Source organism: Panthera pardus, unplaced genomic scaffold (assembly GCF_024362965.1).
Source record: "Panthera pardus isolate Hobbes unplaced genomic scaffold, ASM2436296v1 HiC_scaffold_6, whole genome shotgun sequence".
Lineage (NCBI taxonomy): Eukaryota > Metazoa > Chordata > Mammalia > Carnivora > Felidae > Panthera > Panthera pardus.
Window position 1 is genome coordinate 129400423 of NW_026526991.1, and position 18288 is coordinate 129418710.

At 46.4% G+C, this 18288-nt stretch overlaps 1 protein-coding gene across 5 annotated transcripts in view; it reads right to left on the reverse strand.

The window, feature by feature from the left end:
- CAMK1D (calcium/calmodulin dependent protein kinase ID) overlaps positions 1 to 18288 on the reverse strand; it is a 431007-nt gene that overhangs the window by 23436 nt on the left and 389283 nt on the right. For all 5 annotated transcript variants that reach the window (XM_053894728.1, XM_019460777.2, XM_019460776.2 and 2 more), the window contains one exon: positions 16849 to 16924. In XM_053894728.1, coding sequence (XP_053750703.1) covers positions 16849 to 16924 — 76 coding nt within the window. The remainder of the gene's footprint in view (positions 1 to 16848; positions 16925 to 18288) is intronic.

Below are 18288 nucleotides of genomic sequence, written 5' to 3' on the forward strand. Positions count from 1 at the left end.
TCCATTTCTACATATTCTACATTGCTTTAAAACATTTTTTAATGTTTATTTATTTTTGAGAGAGAGAGAGACAGAGTGCAAGTGGGGGAGGGGCAGAGAGCGAAGGAGCCACAGAATCCGAAGCAGCCTCCGGGCTCCAAGCTGTCAGCATAGAGCCCAATGCGGGGCTTGAACTCATTAACAGTGAGATCATGACCTGGGCCGAAGTCAGATGCTTCACCAACTGAGCCACCCAGGCGCCCCTACATTTTCTTTATCCAGTCATCTATTGATGGACATTTACACTGTCGCCATGTCTTGACTCCTGTGAATTATGCTGCAGTGAACGTGAGAGAGCTAATAACTCTTTGAGATCCTAATTTCAATTCTTTTGGATATACACCCAGAAGTGGGATTGCTAACTTTCTGAGGAACCTCCATTCTGTTTTCCACGGTGGCTGCACCATTTTGCATTCCCACCAACAGTACATGAGGGTTCCCTTTTCTCCACAGTCCCACCAACACTTTCTCTTGTTTTTGGTTTTTTTCTTTTGTTTTTTCCTCCAAAGAAGAGACACACATGGCTGACAGGTACTCACCATTTCTAATCATCAGGGAAATGCAAATCAAAACCACAATGAGATATCACCTCACACCTGTCAGGGTGGCTATCATCAGGCAGCAACTTCCACAAAGTATTTCCATGTGGACGTTATCGTAATTCACTGTCAGTTTTAATCAGCCAACATACACATACTCACTTAGCGTCTTACGTATACCGAGCACTCATGCATTCATCAAATATTGATTTTGGACCTACTGCATACCAGGTCCTGGGTTTGATACTGGAGATAGGATGATACATAAGAACACGGACATCGTCTCCAAACTCTTCTGGGGAGGCAGAAGCAGCAGATGTCTATGCTTTATCTCAGAGGATGAGCAGGAGTTTTACAGGAGACACAGGGGCTACTGGTGGGGGTGGCTAACCGGGAAAAAAGACGTGGGGACAGAAAAGAATCGTGTGTTCCCAAGCCTCGGAGCAGTTTGCTGCTGCTGCAGTGTGAAATGGAAGCCCACGGGCAGTGGGAGATGAAGCTGGCAGAATGCACAGTGGCCAGACCCCATGCTGCTGGGCTCCCCCACTAAGGCAGGTAGGCTATGGGAAGTCCCCCCAAAAGGCCCAGCCACAGGAGCCACAAGGGCAAGTGGCTTTGCAGCTGGAGTGGGGCGGATTTGAGGCAGGAAGACAAGTTGGTATTTAGGCAAAGGAAAGGCAGGAGGGCGCAGGCAGTGGAGTTTGATCAGTGGGGCAGGTAGATTCCAAAAGGAGTTGAGAGAGAGGATTGGGAGGTCTGGAGTCTGGGACCGTGGCCCATGCAGGCCAGCGTGATGCCTAGCCCTGCAACAGGATGCCTGGAGCTGCTGTGTGGACCGTGACGGTGGCAAAGAGTGCAAGGGAGGGGAGCAGGCCCGGGAGGCAGCCCGACACCAGTGCACCCCGGGTCTCACCTCCGTTTGGGATGAAGACTAAGAGGCTAGCAAGAGGGAGGCTGACGGTGTGGACGTGGAGAGAGAAGCAGAGATGCTGGGAGGGAAGGACCAGCCCGGGAGGCGGGGCTGCCTTCCCTGAGTACCCCCCTCGGGTCCCCCACTGAGGACAGCGGATAAAAAACCACCCATCAGGTCCTCCTCTGACTGTCCCCAAATGCTGACTGGGCATCGGCCGTGTCCTAGGCCTGGGGATATAGTGTCCAAGGAGACGGTGAGTCCTACTCTCATGACGTTTACATTCTATTTGGGGGATGGGGGAAAGAGACACTCAACACTAAGCTTCCAAATAAACAGGAAATTTTAAAAAGAAACAGGATGTATAAAAATAGACAGGAAAGATAATGGGAAGGTTTGCAAGTATTCCTTTTCATACACTGTTCCCTGCGCCAGGAATGCTCTTCCTCCTGTGTGCACTGTTGTGGCTCCTCCTTTCTCCCAGAGCTCTGTGTGTATGGCCTTATTCCGTGATATCTCTCCTGACCCCCACCCTGGCCAGGCAGAACCCTTCCTCTGAGCTCCCCAGCCTCTAAGATACAGTCATCATGGTGCACATATGGGTTGATATCTGTGTCCCACCATCTCCTCCGTTAGACTCTGAGCTCCCTGAGGGAGGTGACAGTGCCTCATTCACTTTTGTGATCCCAGTACCCAGCCCAGTATGTGTTCCACAAAAATCTGCCAGATGAATGAGCCCATAAACATCTCCCGGTGTTTCTGGGACTACCACCCCATGCACTCAACCCCTCTCTGAACACTCGCCATTCTTCCTACTCTACTTCAATCCCGTCTCTTTCTTGGGTCCTCTCAAAGAATTTCGAAAGGATCTCTTCGTGGCTATTGCATGTGTCTTACCACCTTGATTGTGAGTTCTTAGAGGAGAGAAGACTTTGTCATATATTGTATTTCCTTTGTATGTTTCATTAGCATTCAGTAACAATCAATACATATTTGTTGGCTGATTTTTCTTTGATAAGTGGGAAATATTTACATGAAAAATGCTTGTGCATGTTTGTGTGCACAGTGGCACACACTCCAGTTGACTTACAAAGTAGTGTTGATCATCCTGAAATGGATGAATAGTTTCCGGAGAAAATAATTCAACTAAACTTTCTCATGTGTTACAATTTTTGAGTCATTTTTGCAGTGAAGCCTCCTAATGCCCAGTAGCATCTTCAAAGCAGACTGGAATAAGCACAACTAATCATCAACAACCGTTTAGCTCACATTTGTCCTGTGCCCTGAAGGTTTCCTCCATGTAATGTCTCCCAGGTCTGGCTGCCCTCCAACCAGGAAATGCCCATAAGAGGACATAACCCATAGACTATACCCCCTGCTTATTCCCAGTATGAATCCTCAAACCAGAAGCTGAAATGTATGCCTGGAGAAGGACTTTACATAGTAGGGGGATTGGCACAGAATCAAATTTTATTCTGGGGTCCAGCAGTCATCGCCTGGCCTAGCGCCTCAGTTAGGAGCCTGGGAAAGCGGGGCCCCAGTGGGAGAGGTGGTCTCAACCACAGCAAGTGGCAGGCCCGGGCATCTATCTGCCCAGGGCTCTTGTTTAGAGAAACAAAAGCAACTTCAGTCCAATTCTACGGAGATTTATGGAGCACCAATGTTTGAGCCAAACGCTGATCACATGGTCGTGAAGACCAGCCCTGTTCCTGTTCCTCAGAGTTCAGAGTCCGGCCACATGTGAGTGAGACAAGTAGGGCCCTGACTCTTCTATAGAAGAGGGACTTCGTTGTGTGTGTTCTGTAAAGTGAAAATCAATGGCCACTATGTGTTGAGTGTTTACTGTGTATCAGACACTAGGCTATGCAATTTACACGTTCTGTCTCATTTATGAGCCATGTGTACTTAGGATGTAAGCGTGTTCATCTTCCATTTCCAGGTCAGGAAACGCATGTGAGATGAGGCAACTTTCTCACACCTAAGGGGCAGAACAGAATTTTAACTTTACTCATCCAATTCCAGAGCCAAGTCATCTTAACCTTTAATAGGAGCCCTGCAGCTGGATAGGTCATGGCAAAGACGAGGAAATGCCACACACGTCCTCTTCCTAAACCTGTCTCTGAAGTCAGGGTGCTGTGTTTTTGTACATGATGAAACAGAGCCAGAAACAAGGCTATATGACCTGCCAAAGAGATAAAGAACAGCTCCGAGTCCTTGCACTCAGAAAATCAACACCTACCCTTCTACCCAGCCTGCTTTCTGGAAAGACAGAAGGAGGGGAACAGCTGGGACTATTATGGCCTGGCCGTGGGAGACAGGAATTGGAGAAAAATGAACCTGAGTCTATATTGAACCGGATTCCAATATGATCATGTCCAGTAGCCTCATTGAGTGCTTTGCTCCCACATGGAGCCTAGAAAGGAAGTAATGTTTAGAAACCCTTCTGTCAAGACATCAAGGAGCCCGGCAGGACTGGGAAAGAGTTCAGGCATCCCTCACTGACCCAGAGCAGGTGGGAAATCAAATAACATACATAAGTGAATTTTCTAAGCACTTGAAATGCGCTTAAGTGCCAAAACTTATTTTCAATATTTTATGCAAAAAGCATTTGGGGTGCAACAGTCCATACTGACAATCGAATTGTCACCAGAAAATGGCAACCCAGAATTTGCTGTTTAGTTTAACTGGATAAAAGGGCTCTGAAGGAGAATGGAGAAGTGACTTTTCAAGGAAAGGTTGGTATTGTCCTCTGAGAGCCGACCGCCATTCGCTTTGTTTTCAGAGAGGTTTCGTGGTGTAGCTTCCTCAGCCTGGGATTTAGAGAAACAAAGACACAGATTTCAGGGGCACCTGGGTGGCTCAGTCGGTTAAGCGTCCGACTTCAGCTCAGGTCATGATCTCGTGGTTTGTGGGTTCCGACCCTGTGTCGGGCTCTGTGCTGACAGCTCAGAGCCTGGAGCCTGCTTCTGATTATGTGTCTCCCTCTCTCTCCGTCCCTCCCCTTCTTGCACTCTGTCTGTCTCTCTCTCTCAAAAATAAATTAAAAAAAAAAAACATTAAAAAAAAAAAAAGGACACAAAATCCAATCTTGGCTCCAACAAGTACTGGTTGAGTGACCTTGGGAAAATGACATATCCTCTCCGAGGCTCGGTTTCTTCTGTGAAATGAGAATAATAACACCCACCTTATAGAGAGATATAACATGTATAGCACATACTATATAATAATATGCGTTATATACAAACACACACAAAGATGGATAGACAGATGGATGCAGAGACATGAAGGTAACAGGTATACCACCGGAAAGTGCTGTCACACAGTGATCACTAAATGTAGGCTCCCTCTCCTTTATCCTGTCTTGTCTTTTCCATCCCACCAATGCTCTGTAATCCCTTTCAGGCTCCTTCAGCTGAAGCACTGACGTGGGTCGCTGCTCACCACCAGGAAGAACAATGGGGCGGGGGAAGGAGGGCTGGGGGCAGAGGAGCAGACGCGGCCCGAGGGACTCAGTCCAGTGGCCTCAACGTGAAAATGAAGCGACATACCTTTAAAGTTTGTGCAAAGTCTCAGAATCATCCACGAAGGCCCATCCCTCCTGACCTAAACTATAAAGCTTGCTACAGAAAAGGAGGAAGAGCCATGATCGCATTCTGGTCATAACTTCGTGCCCTGTGTGGTGAAGATAAGGGTAGAGTGTACCAGAGATCAGGTTTTCACTCCGCTCTTTGTATCCCACTATTTCCAAGCATTTAGCCCGGGAGCCCTCAATTCCAGGAAGAGCTCAAGATTTCCAGAGAACATTGACGCAAAGGCATTATTTGTGAAGAAGAATATTTTGGTGGAGTTAGGCCAAGGCGCCATGGAAATGGCGAAAACAACAAACCCCTATGTATATTATTGCAAACTAGGTAAGCCACATAAGGTCAACCCAGGCCCAAAGAGTCTCTGGAAAACATTCACAAAACCAATCAAATCTGGGTATCCTCCATTGGAAACCAGGGTCTGTCTGATACGCAATAACTCTGGTAAGCCCCCATTTGCCTTTTTGTCTCGGCACTTGGTGTGTATTTATGAATGTCTGGGTCCTGTGCTAAGGAATCTGAGTTTTATTCATCTTACTCTGGGCAATGTAACTTTCATAAAATAAAGCAAAGCTTTTTAAGCTGATAAACCTCTTGTACTTAGCTGCAAGGCCCACTTAGTGAACAAAACAGGTTTAAGCGTATCATGCGGATTTATAAAACAGAATGACCAATGAGACCTGAATCATTACAGAGATGTAATCCAATGATTTCAGCGACCATATGTTTGACCATGCACACTCCAGAACTTTCTCCTCGCAAACTTGGAAGAGATCAGGCTGGAGAAAGCAGGAATGGTTTCACGTATTAAAACCATGTGCAGGCTGACTTCAGCAAAACACTGTTGATGAAAATGTAACAGACAAGTGTCCCATGTCATCCCCGGAGATTTGGATAAGGCCTTGAAAGCTGAGAATGTGTAAGCAGATCAGGGAAAGATCTAGGGGAGAAAGGAAACACATTTCTTGGACAGTTTATATACAACTGGGGCTGAAGATTGGGAGCCGCCGGGAAGGGTGGGGGGGAAGGAGATTCAGCACTTCTCCAAGCGTGAGAAGAGAGTAGCATACTCCATTTGGAGTAAAAGAGTTTGTAAAGGAGCGGACCAGACAATGCAGCATCCACAGCTGTTGGATCGTGATCCACAGTGCCGCTTCCAAGTGTATCACTTTTTGATTCTTGCGTTAGCCACATGGACAGCACCTTGAGGCTGTCTGGGAGACGGACACAGAGGCACTGAGCCCCCTGCTGCAGGTGAAACACAGCCAAAGGAAGCCCAGACAAAGCCACTTTGCACTCTGCTCGCGCTGACCACGGAAGGGAGGGCAGGCGGGGAGGAAGATGAGCAGGGAGAGCTTCAAACAGCCAGGACTGTTGTGTTAGGAAAAACCCAGCGAAACTTCCAGCAGCTAAAATTAGTTCTCACGAGTAATGGATTTCATCCCGAAGCTCTGAGGGGTGCAGACATCCAGTCTGGAGGTGATTAACACCAGCGCTAACTGATGATTCTGAACCCGGGCGGATTTCCAATTCGACTTTTGCATCTTGACTTTTTTTTTTTTTTTGGTTGCAGGGCTCTTGCTTCCTCCCTCTCGGCTTGTTTCCTTCCTTTTCTCTCTCCCGTTCTGACGGGCACACAGTTACGATTCTGCAGGTGAAAAGCAGACCAGCTGCTGCACCTGGGAAGTGTGTCGGTACAGCCACGCCATGGGCTGTCCACTTGTCCCCTGGCCTCTGCTTACTCGCGTACGAAGCGCTGCTGAGAATGCCTAGCCGGCAAGCCCTCGGAGCACAGCAAGGGGATTAGAGGGCTGAAGACGGTCCCCGGGTGCTGTCTCGCCAACGCATAGTGCAGTGCTCGGTGCAGAGTCACGGGCTTTGGTGTGTCCTTCCGTGGGTCCCCTTACCACCTCCACGAGCGTTTCCTCACTTGCTCGTGGAAATCAGGGACTCTCCCCTTCTCACTTCCATCACCTGCGCCTCCTGGTCACAAACCCAGCTCAGAGTAAGTGGTCCAAACTCATGACTTGCTCCTACACCCCCCATGCACTTTCTGCAGCTTTACGCTAGCTGTGTGCCACCTCCTTCCTGCCTCTGGGCTGCTGTGCTACGTTCCAGATGGTAAAACATAATAAGGGCCTCTTTTGAGTCTTCCGTTTGCTCAGTATGGTGATAGGTGAGTTAAAAATCCTGATTCAGGGGCGCCTGGGTGGCTCACTCGGTTAAACATCCAACTCGTGGTTTTGGCTCAGGTCATGATCTCATGGTTCCTGAGTTTGAGCCCCCCACCGGCCTCCGTGCTGACAGTGTAGAGCCTGCTTGGGATTCTCTCTCTCTCCCTCTCTCTCTCTGCCCCTCCCCCCACTTGTACACTCACTCTCTTTCTCTCTCTCAAAATAAATAAACTTGGAAAAAATCCTGATAATTCAGAGATTATATTTTCCCCATCATCAAGTTTTAGACATCAGAAGGTCAAAGCTGGATCACATCTTTCAAGTTCTATTTCAAAAATTATGTTTCAGACTGAATAGTACATCTTCTCTCCAACACAGTAAGCACATCATTATCTTCAGATAATTGGTCTTGAAGGATAAACCATCAATCTCCCTGCATGATGGCCCTGCCAATATTTGAAGACTGTCCAAAGCCAGATCACCATCACCTTGTGGAGACTTCCTCAAGGCCAGGACAGGGTTTACAGCTCTGCCCTGGGAGCTCTTGCCTCTCATTTCGGTGACAGCCACCAAGACTGGATTTTAACTGATCTGTTTACTGTCTGTCCCCTCCAGCAGACAGTGAGCACCCCCAAGTCCGAGTTGGTAATGAATCCATCTCTGCAACCCCGTCGTATTGCCTGACACATATTCGGCTCAATAAATGTTAGTTAAGTGAATGCACGTCAATCCTCTGCCTTCTGTTCTCCAGGAGAAATATCCTGAAGCGTTAAATGACAGTTTCCAGGAGAGGATACTGATGATGCTGACGTGAACAGAAGAGAGCAGAGGAAGTGAAATGTTTTTCCATCTGGCCTGAAGCCCTGCCATTGAGTGTAAAGGTGGTATAGGTGAGACATTCCCTTCCAGCTTCTCCCTGAGGTGTCCTTTCTACCCCAGGGCCTTTGCGAGACAAAGACATTAGTGGATCCCACCTTCCCTGAAATGACTGGCAGGAAGTTGCTCCCCCTCCCCCAACTAAAGTGCAGAATTTCTTGACCTCCATTGCGCTGCTTGTAAAATTTCCTCCATCACATCCGTGCATACCCCTCCACCCACTTTCTGAAACCAGACAATATTTGTTTGACTATTTCCTAAGGGTTGAGAAGTGAACCAACCATCAACAGACAACCAATAAAGTCTTTCCCCAGAAGCAGCAGGGAGAGGGTCACAGGCCCACAACAAAGCAGGAATATGGTCAAGCAGTACTTGTGTCTGAGACTAAAGGTAACCAAAAGGCATTTAGCCACATACAGGATCCACTCAGTGTAGACTATGGACGGGAGATGAAGCACCTTTCTGGAAATCCTTGGAAAGCACCATAGTGAAATGCAGTCAGTGAAATAAAGTCAGTAAGCCTGAGAATTATGACAACCAAAGCCTGCTCAAACACCAATAATAATGCCTGAATGATAGAAGATAGAGAAGGCTGGAGGCTGATCTTTAGGGCAGGAGGGAGGAGAGGGAGGCGTAAGCCCTGGCCAGTCTGTGGCCACTCTGACCAGCCACCAGGGACAGCTGTGTCACAGAGGGACAGAAATACCCTCGGATATAGAGAAGAACCCTGGAGAGGACTCTAGGCTTTGTGAAAACACGTAAGGCCATCCAGCTTTAGGCTCTGATTCCTTGTTTGTAAAGACAACTTCTGCTTTTAATCTGCTTTCTCATGGAGCATTTCCTCTTGTGGGGAGAACATGCTAGTTTGATGACATGTGTATCCAATTACCCTGCAGGGCACGGATCTCATGATTTAGTAAACTGACACTCCAGGTTTTTTTTTTTTAAATCTCTTTTGAGTCTGGCTAGTGTGAACCAATTCACCGGGACTGTCTGAGCAAGATGAATAAATAGATTAATTTAGTTCCTGAACCTCGAAAGCCAAAGTGCAGCCCATGGGCCCAAGGCAGTCTAAACAAGGCAATGTGTCCCCTCCCACAAAGTTTATGAATATAACAAGATGATTGCTGCCTACTGGCAATGCCAGTTAATTATTCTTATTAGTGCTAACACTTTTCATACTAATGGTAGTAACCACCATCATAATGCCCCATGCTTGGCTCTTTCCCTGGGGCTGAGTAATTACACCACATTCTCTCCTACTGGAGCTTGGGTTCCGGCTCTCTCCCTGGGACATGTGTATCCACAAAGCCGCGTCTGTCAATGGTTTAAAATGATGATGACTACCTTGACAAGGAACACTCTTTGTCTCCAAAAATGGACCTACCATACAGATTAGGCACTCTTATCACCACTCTTTACAAAGCCAATTACACTGAGTACCAGCTGGCCGATAGATATTTATGTGACCTCGTTTTAAAGACTGAACCATGTAGGAGGCCAGTCAAAAAGTAAGGGGATTACTGTAAGTATTTTGCCTGGAGTTTCTGCTAGGCAGAGAGGTCAAAGGCCACAACAAGCGTAGGGGCCCTCCCCACCCACAGCAGACCCACCCTAACCCTCTGGCCTTCCCAAACACTCTCATGCCCAAACTCTGTAAGGCCTTGCTTGATTCTTAGACTGACACACATCCATTGTGTTTCTCCATAGCACAGAGCATGCTGTATTCCTGAGCATAAGTGAGGCAAGCCATCATTAACTCATCTCCTTGAAATTTCGAGAAAGAAAGGCAGTGTGCACATGATGGCAAAATTCAGTCTTGTCAATGAAATGCTGATTCTCATCTCCAGTGGGCGCATTTATTTCCTTGGAACTTGCGGGATCTTGGCTGACCACACCTCCAGGCTGGACACCGACATGCCCGCCAGGGTGTCCCTCACATTCTCCTCATTCTTCTCAGTAGCTTAAGTGATGCAGGCAAAGATGTTTTTCCTAAGTCCAGATCCCTGGAGGGACTCTGGATAAGGACCCATTAAATGTGTTTTTAAAAATGAGTATCCCTCATAGGAAAAAATATTTCTCCTTCCAACATGATGGATAACATAGGAATGAGTGCAGAGATCAAAAGAGAAGGAATACATCAGGTATCTGCACTGACAAAATACAGAATGTCTGCATGCAGAGGGGACGTTTGGTACATGGCCGGTCACAGCCGCTTTTGCTGTGATTGATTTCTCAGTGTGACAGGTTTAGCAAATGAAAATAATGCTGCACTTCAAAAAACTGCAGAGGCTAACCTTTTTCCCATTACAGGTGATATGAAGAACACGGGTTCAGTGCTGACCCCCGTGGGACAGCTGCCTTCCCCTGTGCGCTGCCTGTGGGTCACGACCTGCTCAGCAGCCTTGCTCACTGGTCTCCAGACGGAAGATGAAAGCAGGGAGTTGGGGTGCAGTAGGAAGGTCAAAAGTCCCAACATGGGTAGGGGCCCTCCCCACCTACGGCAGACCCACCCTAACCCTCCAGCTGGTCAGTGGGAAGTAGCAAGAGTCTGAGACTGAGATCCAGGAGTTCTAACTTCTAACCCTAGTTCAACCTGGAGCCAGCCTTGCACCAGGAACCCCAACCAAGGCCAGGGGCCTTTTACTGAGTATTTTCATCAGCACTCGAATGTGCCTCAGGCAACCTTGATCCTGTGCCTGCAAGCATCCCTCTCCCTCTCTGAAATGCTAGTCTTATCCAGCCTCCTAGACATACCTGGCATGGTGCCTCCTCCTTCCCGAACACCCCTGTCCCCATTGGTGGCTTCAGCCCAGGAATTCCTACAGCTGCACACAAGCCCCTCCGCATGTCACTTAATCTACTTTATGAATCTTCTTGTCCCACCATATACACTGTTAATATTCTCATGGGAGGCAACATGCTTTTGTCATCTTGGCATCTTTAGCACCTAACACAGTGCCTGGAATAGAGAAGGTACTCAAGAAATGCTAGTTGTTGACACTAATAATGATACATTTGAAGTGAGTGGTTCTCCAAGCATAGCCATATTATGTAGAAAAACTTTATCTAGAATGTGGCCTATTAGCCATAAAGATCTGAACATCTTGGAAGGTATAAGAGAGAGGCTCAAAGTCTCCATTTATTCTCTGCTTGAGACTCTCAGAGCTCTGGAAGGCACCAAGGAAAACAGGCACCCTAGCTGCCATTTTGAAATATGACACAGCTGATAAATCAACCAGAGACTAATCCCTGGAGCAAAACTAGTGGTGACCAGGTGACCACCAAGTTTGAGCTTATCAATTTATACTTAAAATAGAAATAAAGAAATATAGTACTGCTTTACTTAATACTATATTTTAACCCAGGCAAGTATTGTATTGTATACTGTAATTATAAGGCTTTGGATATACTACATTCAAACCATACCCAGATATATATGCCAAGCATCTCTATCCCAGACTTCTGACCTCCACATGTGCATACACAATTGCATGGATATCTCAAAGTTTATCTCAAGTTTAACATGCCCCAAATGAAATTCTTGATCTCACTGATCCCCCTAGACTTGCTCCTTCACCACCCTCTATTCTTTTTTCTTAGCCATCTACATGAATGCTTATGCCAAAAACTTGGGTTTATACCTGAAACTTTTCTCTCCTTTAACCCCATACCCAAAATACACCTGCCACTCGATCACCATCACTGCCTCCCTGGTGGAAGCAACTGTCACTGCTCACCTGACAAAGCCTCCCAACAGTCACCACCCTCCACTCCTGCTTTGTCTAACCCCCGTTCACAGAGTAGCTGGAATAATACTTGAGTGAAAATCAGATCAGTTCATATCTTTGGCCAAAATCCTTCTTTGGCTTCCCACTACATTTGTTAAACCTAAACTTTCTGCCACGTCTCTCCTTCCCCAGGCTCTTGCATATAACTTTCTGATATCCTGTCTTGATATCATACTCTAACCATGTTGGACTTAAAAAAAATTTTTTTTTAACATTTATTTATTTTTGAGAGAGAGACAGACAGACAGACAGACAGACAAAGGGCGAGCGGAGAAGAGGCAGAGAGAGAGGGAGACACAGAATCCGAAGCAGGCTCCAGGCTTTGGGCTGTCAGCACCGCACCCGGTGCAGGGCTCGATCCCATGAACCGTGAGATCATGACCTAACACAAGTCACACATTTAACCAACTGAGCCACCTGGGTGGCCCCTTGCTGTCCTTTCTGGTGTTTTCCTACCTATTGGGCCATGGCAGACGTGTTCTTTACCTACTGCAAATCCATTTCCTGCTTTCCTCTTCACCAGCAGAGGTCACCTGCTTCATTTGGCCAACCAGCGATAATCCCATCTTCTCTGCCAGGGACTCCTTTAGAAACAGCATGGGAGGCATTTCTGGACAATCAGACATGAGGGAAAGTTGCCTGAGGGACTTCTGGGGAAGATATTCTAGCTCTTCCAGGAACGTGGGGATAAACATCACCTCTTCTTCCACCAGTCAATGCTGTGTCTGTCCAAGATGCCCGACGCTGCGGTGGCCATCTTGTTTGGTTGTGGGGGGCGGGGGGGGGGGCGGTCGCAAGGAAAGATTAACGTACTGAGGATGGTGAAGAGCAGGGATGGATACCATCTGGGAGTGACATTCTGACCTAGGCAGTCTTGTGGCTCCCCTAGATCCACACTTGTTATTATGTGAGGTATGACTTGTTTTCTTGTTTTAAATGCTTAAGCCAGAATTTCCTGTCACTTGCAGCTGAAAGCCTCCTCTGTGCATGCTATTCACTCTGCCTGGAACACTTTCTCCTCACTCTGTCTGCTGAACACTCACACATCATTTAGGTTTTGTTTTAAGGCCCCTTTTTCAAAGAAGTCCTCCTCAGCCATTTACCCCAGTGGAAACGAGGCAACCTCTGTTCCACTTTACTAGGGCACCTCATCCTCTTCCTTTAAGGCGCTCTGCACGTTTTTAAATGTGTTGCACATGTTGCACATGTTTAAATGTTCATTTATGAGGTTTCTCTGAATGCCTGTCTCTTCCATGAGACTGAGAGCCAGCTTCACAAACCCAGGGACTGTGTATGTTTTGTTTAAAGCTCATTCCCAGGATGTAGCATAGTGACAGGTGCATGGTACGTACTCAGTAAACATTTGCAGAAAGAAAGAAATAAACACAAGCTGGATGTCACAGGGAAAGAAACATCCTGTCTTCTCTCACTGACATGGCCACATCTGCATGTGAAGGACATGTGGCGTAGCAGAAAGAGCTGGACTGGAAGTCAGAGCTGGGCTGGGGTTCAAATGTCAATTCTGACACCAAGTTATATTATTTAATGTCCTCGAACTGAAGTTTCATCTTCTCTCAGTGGGTTTAATAATAACTACACCTATCTTGTAGGATTGCAGGGAGGTGAAGGGAGATAAAACCTGTGAGAATATTTATATCCTTGCACTGTTACACAGATGTTTGATGTAATATATATGTGTATATATAATATATGTGTATATATAATATAGATATATACGTATTTATTACATATACATCATTGATATTATAAAGTAGGTACTATGTCCATCCTGAAATGTCCATGTTTTGAGGAGATTCTGCTATAAGAATTTTATCAAGCACAACACAACCAAATCATTTACTATGGACTGAATAGCATCCCCCTCAAATTCGTATGTTGAAGCCCTAACCCCCACTGTGATGGTGTTTGAAAATGGGGCCTTTGAGAGGTGATTAGGTTGGGATGAGGTCATGAGGATGGGGCCTCCATAATGGGATTAGTGCCTTTATGGGAAGAGACAGGAGACACGAGAGAGCTTGAACATTCCCCTTCTGCCTTGTGAGGACACAACAGGAAGGTGGCAACCTAGGCAGAAAGAAGGTCCTCACCAGGAACTGAATCAGCAGGCACCTAGATCTTGGACTTCCCAGCCTTCTAAACTGTGAGAAATGAATGTCTGCCTATTAAGTCACCCAGTCCATAGTGTTTTGTTATAGCAGCCAGAGCTGTCTAAGACACCAATGCCCATCCTAGTAAAGCTGTATGTACCTCCTTCTAGCTGTGCAGATATCCTACCCCAATGCCAAGACTTGAGGGAAACCATTATACATACAAAGGGAATCTATAGACATTAGTGTAGGCCAGATGGGTCAAGATTCAGAAGAAGTGTGAAGGCACAAACAAGCAGAGGCCCAGATGAAGGGACACTTGTGCCTAGCCCCAGATTTCTCGAGGTGACGCCAGCTTTGGTCCTCTGCAGGAAGAACAGTGGCCCATCATTCATTTCTTCTCATCTTTCATGTCAGGTTTGTCAAGGCATGACCTCTGATATGAATTTCAGCTGAGAGTTTAGGGGGCCAGAGTAAATAACACACGGCCTGTGTCTGATATCTACCTACGCAGGAAGCCCCCTAATGAGGTATGCTAAAGTGTGGTGTGTGTGTGTGTGTGTGTGTGTGTGTGTGTGTGTGAATTTATTAGGGGACAGGGTCCAGAGCTTCCACCAGATTCTCAAAAGGGTCTGTAACTCCCCCGACACACACACTAAAAAGGATGAAACTACTATAGAAGATGGTCAAGATGCTTTAAAAGTAAGAGCTCTATGTAAATGCAATGTTAGTTTTATGGCTCAGATGAATCTGCCCTTTACCTATTTCCATAAGTGGGAGTCCTACGGGCCAAGGATATCAGAACGGATAAATCCTGTGATAATGGCAGGAATCTACAGGAGCTGTCAACTAAACCCACATTAAATTACAAAAGCTGCCCGATTCAATGTATGCTGTAGAAAGACCGCTTGCTTTCCAGATAATGAGACAACGCCAATACAGGGGGGATGTTTCCAGCAGTCCCTGAGGATGCCACATACTGTCAGACCTTTCTCTGATCACAATCCCCCACGGTCTTTCATTGTGTGTAGCAGACTCTGTCTGCTAGAAAGCCTTCCCTTCCTTGGGAAGAAATTCATTTCCTATCAATTACAGACACCAGTTGGCCTAAACCCAGCCTAGCAGCGTGCTCCATTGTAAGTGTTTGAAAGTATCACTGCCAAAAGAAATTGTAATTAAAAAACAACTTTACAGTGGACTGAAGCAAAACAAAAAATAATAATAATAACCAAAACTGATAACCGTGAAAACAACTGCAACAACCCTATGCCTATGACAGCCCTTCCTGGGTTGTGGAGATGAGGCACCTGAGAAGAGATGAGGTATCTAAAGGCTAAATTTTGGTTTTCACCATATTTTTCTCATTTTGATTTCTTTTGAAGATGTCCTAATATTTTCATAGTCATTTGTATCCCCAGGAAAGCCAAGGTGGCACATGAAGAGATGCTCAACATCATTAGCCATAAGATAAATGCACTGAGGCATTATTCATAACAGCCAAGATATGAAAACAATCCAAGTGTCCATTGATAAAGAAGATGTGATACACACATGCACACACGCATGCACACACATACACACACACTGGAATATTACTCAGTTATAAAAAGGATGGGATGTTGTCATTTGCAACAACAGGGATGGACTTAGAGGGTATTTTGCAATGTGAAATAAATCAGACCTAGAAAGACAAATACTATATGATCTCACGCGTATGTGGAATCTAAAAAAACAAATGAATAAATAAACAAAAAGCAGAACTGGACCTATAAATACAGAGAACAAATTGATGGTTTGCCAGAAGGGAGGGTGGAGGGGTAAAATGGGTGAAGAGGAGTGGGAGGTACAGGCCTCCAGTGATGGAATGAATATGTCACAGGAGTAAAAGGTACAGCATGGGGAAAAGAGCCAACAGTATTGGGATAGCGTCGTATGGTGACAGAGGGTAAGCTACACTTGTTGTGAGCACAACCTAACGTATAGAGTTATGAAATCACTATGTTGTGTGCCTGAATCAAATGTAACATTGTGTGTCAACTGCCCTCAAAAACATTAGAAATACATTTTAAGAAAGAGAAACGCAAATCAAACGCACGACGAAAGCACTTCATACCGATTAGGACGGCTGTTATGAAAAGGCGGGAAGGATGTGGTGAGACTGGAACCCTTGTGCATTGCTGTTGGGAACGTAAAGTGGGGGCGCTGCTATGGAAAACAGCGTGGAGCTTCCTCGAAACGTTAAAACGTAGAATTACCGTATGATCCAGCCATCCCACATCCGGGTAGACACCCAAAGGCAGACATCTGAACAGCCATGTTCATAGCAACATTATGCATAACGGCCACAAGGTAGAAACCCCCAGGTGTCCACTGAGGGATGAATGGATAAACAAAATGTGTCATATGCATATAATGGACTGTTCGTCAGCCTTAAAAAGAATGAAATTCCGGCACCTGCTCCCACATGGATGAACCCTGAGGACATTATAAATGAGAAAGCCAGTCACGAAAGCACAAATGCCATATGATTCCACTTACGTGAGGAACCTAGAATGGCCGACTTCACAGAGATAGAAGGAAGAATGGAGTGTATCTGGGACTACAGGGAGGGGACAACAGGAGTCAGAGTTTAATGGGGACAGAGTTTCAGTTTTGGGAAGATGAAAACATTCTGGAGATGGGTGGTGGTGACTGCACGACAGTGTGAATGAACTGGACGCCACTGACCTGTGCATTTAAAAAGGGTTAAAATGGTAAATCCTGTGTTAAGTGTATTTCACAATAAAAAAGAAAGAAAAAAGAAGCCAAGGTAGCAAGCAATACTCACAAGATATAGGCAATCACCCCGATGGACCAGCAGTCCACAGCTTTGCTGTATGGTTTCTGGGCCAGGACCTCAGGAGCTGTGAAATGACAAAGGAGAGACACAAGCCTGACAACTCAAAAGCTGAAGACATAAAACATTTCTTAGATTTTTCTTTTCTTTTTCTCTTTGCGCCTCAGGATGAACTTTCTGTCATTCTAAAAACTGAGTAGAGATAGAGGACCTATTTTTGGTGTTGGCTTTCTTAACTAGAAAAAAGTGAGAGCATTTGTGCGTGCGTGCGTGTGTGTGTGTGTGCGTGTGTGTGTGTGTGTGTGTGTGTGTGTGTAACTGGAGATTATCAGTCAAATTCAATCAGTCAATCAACAAATAGGAATAGGTAGCTCTCTCATGTCAGTGCTGTGCTAAGTACTACAGCTCAGCTGAGACTGAGTCGGGGACAGGTACACTTCAAGGGAGTCTGGGGTGTGACTCCACCTAAAATTAACTCAGGGAAGCCTCTCTGGGCCCAGCACAGGGCCTCCCTGGGTGCCATGGGGCATGAACAGGAAGCCTGTTCCTAATGCCTTCACAGAGCTCACAATCCAGGGCAGTGAAGACCTGAAATCTGGCCCCTGGGGGGCCTGGCCCAGGCCCGCTCTCAGCTCATTCTCTAAGATTTGGGGTGGGTCTCCCGTCAAACAGCCTCTCCCCTGTCAAACAGCAAAAACGCTCCTTAATCTCAACTCCTCGCTTCTAACCCGAGGGTCCTCTAGCCCAGGGGTCTCAGCTTATTCTGTCCCTGTTCTCACACTTGCTACTCCAGGCCTTGCGTGCTTTCCTAAGCAGGACTAGGAACGCATACAAACTATTGCTGAATGTTTCTGGTTACGACGGTAAGAAATACCGGGGCGCCTGGGTGGCTCAGTCGGTTGGGCGGCCGACTTCAGCTCGGGTCACGATCTCGCGGTCCGTGGGTTCGAGCCCCGCGTCGGGCTCTGGGCTGATGGCTCAGAGCCTGGGGCCTGCTTCCGATTCTGTGTCTCCCTCTCTCTCTGCCCCTCCCCCGTTCATGCTCTGTCTCTCTCTGTCTCAAAAATAAATAAACGTTAAAAAAAAAAATTAAAAAAAAAAAAAAAAAAGAAATACCAACCACAGACAATCCCCAAATCTGCTTGTAGGTTTCGACCCCAATTCCTCCAAACTTCTGATGAGACTTTATTTTTTTCCTTTTTTCCCCAAGAGCAAAATAAATAGGTCGGTATGTCCTTTATTGGCTACATTCAGCCTCAACATGGTAGCAGAAGGAGACACAGAACTGTAACGCTGGGCAGCTCACAAACTGGAGAAGCGGCCCCTGGATACTTGGGAGCTGGCTGCATCTTCCTTGTCCCCACTTGTCCACACTTCCTTGTCCCCGTGCCTACTAAGAGCAGATTTCTCAGATGCTTCTATTACGGCAAC